This window comes from Abrus precatorius, unplaced genomic scaffold (assembly GCF_003935025.1).
Source record: "Abrus precatorius isolate BTA unplaced genomic scaffold, Abrus_2018 Scaffold10, whole genome shotgun sequence".
NCBI lineage: Eukaryota > Viridiplantae > Streptophyta > Magnoliopsida > Fabales > Fabaceae > Abrus > Abrus precatorius.
The window spans coordinates 11179588-11187192 of NW_020874292.1; the positions used below are offsets into that span (position 1 = coordinate 11179588).

Sequence of the window (7605 nt, forward strand, 5' to 3'; positions counted from 1 at the left end):
TACATCTCTTTCTTCGTTTTCTCAAGTTCTCATGGAGATTTTCCATGATTTAGGGACAAAGCACTGTGTGGGGAACATTTTCTGCTATTGTTTTGTGTTGGGTCTTTGATTTGAGGTAAGGGGGACTCTACCCTATCTCCTTTGTCTTTAAATATGTTATTTTGTTATGTATTGTAATGTGGATGGTTTGGAATGTGAGTATTTTAATGGAATTGATTGATTGTAGTAAGATTGTGGTGGAAAGATTGTGTAGAATATCATGCGTATAATGGAATAAATTGATGGATATGGGTTGTGTTGGAAATGTTGTGCGTTTAAATGTAACACGAATGAATGTAGACGTGTGTGTCATATGTGAACATGAATTCTATTTGTAATTGAGAATGTGGTTGTAAATATGCGTGAATGGTATGTTATATGCAATTGTGGATATATTGAAAACTATGAATAGTTCAGCGATACACTAAAAATGTGGAAGATAGGGGCGGTAGAAATACCTTAAGGAAGATAGGGTAGTGGTGACACCAACAGTAAACATAGATGCACCACAAGCCATACACTCTCTTCTTAATTCGACCTCTGACTAACACCTTTGTCGAGGGGCTTGTGACCATACACGTTGTATCCGTGAGACGAGGGCTAACCGACGACCATCCATGATGTGAAACTGTGATCACAGTGCTACAGTGAGAGTGGCTACGTGCAGTGAACACACATGTGTGTGTGTGTGTGGATTATTTGATGGTACAGTGAGCACACCTATGTGTGGATTGGTATGAAATGTTGAAAAGTGATGAATGTGTTAATTGATGCATGATTTTAATTTGGTAGTGAATATGTTTGATATGCGAAGGTGACTCTTTGTGCTTATGTGTGATAATGTAGAATACTCACCCTTACATTTATTTTTTAGGTGACCAAGATGATCAGCATCAGACTTAATTAAGGGATGGATGAGACTGTTATAGGACTAGAAATTTATTTTTGAGAACTCTGATGTAATTAAATGAGTCCTGTAGCAATGATTTGATGCAAATTGCAAAGTATCTTTATTTTGAAACATTTTAATAAACTATGTCTTTAGAAATCACTTGAATGAAATTTTTTATTTCTCCCATTTTGTGAAATTTTAATTATTTAAAAATTTAAATTAAGGTGTTACAATAAGGGAGTCAATGATGTCATAAAATCATAAAAAGAGTAGTAAAGAGGTCCTATGTTGCACTTAATACTCAACATCACAATATTTGAGACATCGTGTTAAATGAGCTAGCGATCGGCCAGGTTCAGACTGAAATCACTCAATCCAAAGACAATTGTTGGATGAATATCTTGGTTTGTTTCTATTCAAATTTGATCTTGAGTTCTTTAGGTAGGTTACATCGAGTTATTATTTCTCTATCATTGCCACCAAAATCATTGAAAGAAAAGAAAGAACAAAGAGAATGAATGGTGTAGAGTGAAAGAATAGCATAGAGAAGAAACACAAAGATTTAGTTATACTCTCATCATCTTTCTCAACTTCTTTTTTCTTCTAACGAGAATGACAAATCATGAATTTTTGGTCCTCTTATAGTAGCTTGAATGAAGAGGACAAGGAGAAAGTATCACTTACTTATATTTAAATCCAATTCAATCCTCTTAAAATTAAAAAAATATTTTTTGAGTCTTACAATTTCTATCGGATATAATAATTATGCCCACTCCTAATATAAAATAAAACTTTAGAATCATTTTTGGATTTTTATTTTTTTTAAAGTCCAATATTACATGCAATCATGTATAAAAGAAAATTAAATAAATAAATAATTATGCACGTGACAAATTAAACAAAAATATTTCAATTACACATAGTAAGCATTTTACCATCTTTATTCAACAGAATATGGTTAACTCATAACTTCATAAATATAGATTAAAATAATTGTTTATAAAAATTTAAATAAATTTTAATAATTTTATTAGAATTAAAAATAAATTTATTTTTAAGTAATATAATTATGTATAACTTTATTAGTCACATCAGAATTTATCAGAGACTAAAAATTGATAAAGACTAATCCTAATAACTATTTTATATTAATTAAGAACTAAAAAATTATATTTCAATAACTTTTTAAAAACATATTTAGTCCATTGGGAATATGTTAGTTAATTTAGAACCTTGAATAGAAAAGACAATTGCAGGCAGCTCACACCACTCGTGCACTTCCAAGGCATGAAAGTTTGTTTCACTGCTCGAGGAGACCCCATTTTGTATCAAACAATGCATAGAATTCCCTCCATTGGGCCCACTAAGCTTTCGCTTTTAAACTTTCTTTTTTCTCTCTCAATGCTTTCTCTTTCTCGTTGCCTAGAAATCAACAACATCACGCAATTTGTCCTTTCCTTTCTATCTTTTTTGTTTGTCTATATCCCCTCATTTTCCTTCTTTATGATGAACAATCATGGAAGGTGCGAATTAATAGTCCACCCAACCATACTTTTTATCTTTTCATATTATTCATATGTAGAATAATGTAAAGCATTGTCTCAATAATAAGATAAACACATTCTTAACATGATTTATATAATAACAAGTTTTGGTTATATTTCGGGGTATCTATTTTGTCTCACATTTTGTTTCATTCTCTTTATTGTGCATACTTTGCGCTTAAAATAAATTCCATCTCAGTAATAATGCCTCTAATTCTAAATAAAACACCTTTGTAAAAACGTAACAAGAATTAACAAAGGTTGTTAACTAGCAATATTAAATTTATCAACAAATTGATTTTTTTAAATTATTCTTAAAATTATTGAGACTCTTTAACTTTCTTTTTATCTAATGAATTACCTTTTTCTAATAAGTATATTTTTATAAGAAAATAATTAATGCAAAAAAATAACTTGCTTACAATCTTACAGAAAAGATCATGATAAATTCTCCAAAAAAAGTCTTATCTTTAGAATCAGAAGTAATATTTAGCAATTTAAAATTATTTTTATTAAAATTAATTTGATATAACTTTAAAGTTAAGAACATTTTTATCTCTACTCTATACTGTAACAGCGAAAGCAAAATAAATGAAAGAGTCTCTTTTAGCCTTTCTCCATGGTTCCAAAGAGATTTCTTTGAAAGCAAATTCAATAAGCAGTACTAAGACTGAGAAGTATGGAAGCACTGAATGAAACCAATCATTAAGAGAGAACCTATTTCGTATTTCACATAAATGTAAAACCCAATAACCTTTAAAAGTTGGCCAAAAATCTAACTTTTTGCCATTACCAGGCTAAGCATTTAGGCAACAAAGTCAACTTGCATGCCATCCATTATGAAATTCTTTCTCCTGGTTGCATCGACTAAACAAGTAAATTAAAAAGGTACCTATAATCCTATGTCTTAGGCACAATTTCCACAAGCAAGAGAAAAGAGTTGTTGCAGATTAACTCACTCAAAAAAGTATGTGTACGTAGATTCACAACAAGCATTACATCAATTAACTGACTATTAGTATTAAGGCACTATCTTTTAAACAGTCCTTGATAATATCATAAACAGGGTTGATCCTGATTTTTTCATAGTTGTCAAATAAACTATAAATATGAAGAAATTCATTTTATTCACGTATGTTTTGGAATTTTTAAATGAGAAAACAGAATCCATGAGAACATTTACTGTGAAAACCAGAATTTATTACTGTGTGAAAAATCACAAACTTCATAAAGCTTATGCATGATGGACTAGCCATATGATTAACCAAAACTGTCTGTTAATTACTTCTAAATTCTCAATCCCAAAATTTGTCTGACAAAATTTTCACAAATATAATAAGAAAAGAAAAATGTGGATTGGAACAATGGCATTTGATGCCTGGAAAAGAGTCACAATCTGGACTTGTATTCAACTGTAACTTGGAAGTTGCAAGCTACTCCTTAGTTGTTGTGTTCTCAGTCACCCCTTCATTATTTTCTTGTTTATCAAGTTGACTGAAGTTACCTTTCTGCTTGAACAACTGAGTATGATGGTGCCTACAATAAAGACGATGTTCGTGGGCCACATAATTTGAGGGACTAATTACACATCCTCCATGGGTGCACCTGAAACAAGCCTTATGGTAAGATGTTCCATCAACAGCTACCTGAAAAGAACAGTGGACAGTGCCATCATGAACATAAAGTATGGTGTAAAACACTAATATTGTTTCCTAACAAGAACACATGGTTTCAAAATAGTTCCATCACTCTGTCTCTTCCTCTACTTTCTATCTCACCAATGCACCCGCATAATGATAACAAATACATGGACGGAGACTAAGTTGTTGTTGTGCCTCCTTCTCCACCAACAGGAAAATAAGGGGTTGTCAACTAGTCATTGCCAATATAAGTATCCTGAAATTAAATGGATTTAATCCCTTCTAATTTTTCCCAAATTAAAAATGGAGACTTAGAGAAACAAGTGTGGGTTATCTATTAATTTATGCTTGCTCTTCAATGATAAGATCACAAAAAGATAAAATGAGTATCTCTTCCTTTAATATCTGGATTGTAGTGAAATAGGTTACTTAAGTTGGCCCTCTGTAGCTCATTTCCTTTGTATTGAATTTTAGCTCTTTTACTTCTTTCCTCACCACTTTGCTAATGTCTTTGTACTGATACAATATTTGAATTCAGGAAATACTGAATACAATAGGTGGCCAATGGCAAATCTGAAGCCTTATTATCATCTCAGCTTTCCAGTGGTTCTAAGCAATCATCACTTTGATGGACTCTGTTGAGTATCACAAGTTTAATATTTTCGTTGTGGCTTGAGCCAAGTCTAATTAAGTTCTTACAACTTCTATATCTTAGATCAAAGAGGAACACCAATCAAATAATGTTTGAGAGGGAAACTAATGATCTCTATGTAATAATGTTGAGCAAATAAATTAAATGAAAGTATACACAAAACATGGATAAAGAGATTCTCGGACTTTATATAATAATTTAGAAGTAAGGAGAGTTTGACAACAAAGATCATTTTCACTAGATATGAAGAAAAAAAAATGATAAAAATAGTTATATACCTTTTCAATTGGATACACCGTTTTCTTGCAAGCAACACATTTTTCCTGAGTTCCAGCAAACAAATTTGAAACTCTGCTACTGATTTGGACCTAAGGAATTCCAGAGAGAATTTACTATATAAGAATCAAACAGAAAGGTATAAAAAATCTTCATCTAAGAATAAGAATCCTAGGATGAGAAGGAATTTTGTATATTAATCAGATTTAGAAAACCTGATCAGTAGATCTTTCAAGTCTAGCAGTTCTTGGAATACCTACAGGCAATAAATATCTGTTAAGAGGAATCAAGAAGAATTAAGCTTGGTAAAAGGATGATCTGAATAATATGTGTTTATGCATCATAAACAACTAAACAACATCAATTCACCTTCAAAACTCTTCTCCAAGCTGCCGGTCTTCTTAAATAGTTGATCAAAATGAGGCTTACAATATAGAACACCCTCAAAGGAACAAAAATTACTCAACTGCAGGGATGCATGAGGAAAACATGATTGAGGATGTATTAATCACGCAATCTTTCTCTATTTCATACTTTAAGGTTCTAAGAAAAACAACCAATTTGCCACGGAATACCAAACAAACATCCATCTGTACTGACATTAATTAGCTCCCATTTTGTGTTACCGGCGTACAGATTCTATTTTTTAAAACATCTAAAATTATTGAGTCAATGGACACTGGGAATGAATAATTTTAATTAATGCACATCCCAAAGTTGAATATCACATCGAGTAAGACAACAATTAGATTAATAGCATTTTGTGCTTTGCAGATTCAACCAGAAAGGTACTACACAGTGCCAAACTTTCCTCCAAATAGACATTGGCCTCTATCTCAGGTGACTTGCTTACATATTCTAATTTTAAAAAAGTAAAATTAAAATTAGTAAATCAACGGGCACCATGGAAATGAGTAGCTATAATTCATAATTTCAATGTGTATCTCATTTTCAAATATCACTGAATAAGACAGCAGTCAGATTAATGGGCATGCTTTGCAGGTCCAAATGTGAATTCTTAAATTTCCATAACTAAAATAAATAAACAAATAGATACAGCAAACGGGAGTAGTTTCTTTCTAGGTTACCAACAGATGAGAGTAATACAGAGTACCAAGTGTGATCGTTGGATCATGCCAAAAGGCATATATGTATGATCGTACAAGAACAAGAGAGATTCTAGAGTTAAATAAAATAATGGAACAGCAAATGACAGATGGAAAAGAGTGTGAAGCATTGTTAGAAGAATTGAAGATAAGGAGTATAGAAATGTGGATCCTCTGTGACCAAAAAAAAAAAAAATGCGGATCCTCTCATGTTAAATAACATGGTATGGTCATCTTGCAGAGAAAAAGACATTATTGTTTAACAGAGAATCCACCAGTTAAATTTGATAAAATTCGTATATCTCTCTCAAAATGATCATATAATGTTATTTATCAACATGAGATGATTCAAATCCGGTAAATAGTTGCTATATATAACCAGAATCTTAATTAATAAAAATATCAAGCCTTGATTCTATACATTCTGGTCATTCACGAGCCTTTAACTATTCAGGGCCACAATACTTTCCATAATCTTCCTGAAAAATTTGTATTTACTTCTTCATCCTACGTCAACCTTGATCTCCCTCTCTAACATCTAATAACTACCTTCATATTTACCCTATCTACCATAACCAAGTTCATGACTAAACTTCTCATTTTCTCCAACAATCCGATTCAAATCATGCGCAAAACACTCTCTGGTAATTGCTAGAAACAGAACAAATTATCTACTAGATATCCATATCAAGTTTCCTCATGAAACTCACCATGCAGGGAAGGATACAAAGCAATCATATTCATAATTTATACCAAAAGCAGAACCAAGTGAATCAGCAAAATTAGCTTAACACCAAACTAACAAACAAGGAAGAGGGTTTTCTGAATAAAACATGTGGGCACGAAAGTCAAATGTATCCAACCTTGAGGGTACCCTTACAGTGGTGACATCTGAAGCAAGATTTGTGATAGACCTTGTTGTCAGCAGTGAGCTGATCCACCAAGTAAACTGTTTTCTCGCATGCTTTGCACTTCTGTGTAGTGCCTGCAAATGATGCCATCTCGAGTTTAACAATTCAGAAAAGAAGATAACTCTTTTTCTTGATTTCTCACAAGTACCACACCCAGTTTCTTTTTTTAACTTTTTTTCTTTTCTTTTTTCATTTTTCTTTTTTCTTTTATAAATAGCTCTGACTCAGACAAATCCAGAGGAGCAGTTAAAAATGCTGATCATACATCTACCTACTCTTCAAACTTACTAGAGACAAAAAAAAAATAAAAAATTGTACTCGTAAATCATAATCATAAAATCGTAATAATGACTAGTTTGGTGACTTGTAGTTTGGTGGTGACGGCTTTGGGCAAAGTAAATGACCATAGTACCATCGATGACGTGGCCAATGACCGCAGGTATCTCACATTCAGTGGGCAGGTAGTGCCGTAGTGACACTAATTTCTATTTTGTACCAAGATTCGAACATATCGCGGTGTTTACGAAAGTTGTCGTGTTTTCACT

General features: G+C 32.2%; 1 protein-coding gene across 1 annotated transcript; it reads right to left on the bottom strand.

Moving 5' to 3' along the window:
• Nucleotides 1-3755: 3755 nt before the first annotated feature.
• Nucleotides 3756-7371, bottom strand: LOC113871230 (LIM domain-containing protein WLIM1-like). The gene is made up of 6 exons (XM_027508189.1): nt 7258-7371; nt 7013-7223; nt 5413-5509; nt 5259-5299; nt 5046-5135; nt 3756-4121 (listed from the first exon to the last, which is right to left on the bottom strand). The coding sequence occupies exons 2-6, from the start codon at nt 7148-7150 to the stop codon at nt 3909-3911; spliced, it is 579 nt and encodes a 192-aa protein (XP_027363990.1). The 5' UTR covers nt 7151-7223; nt 7258-7371; the 3' UTR covers nt 3756-3908.
• Between the last annotated feature and the right edge of the window lie 234 nt (nt 7372-7605).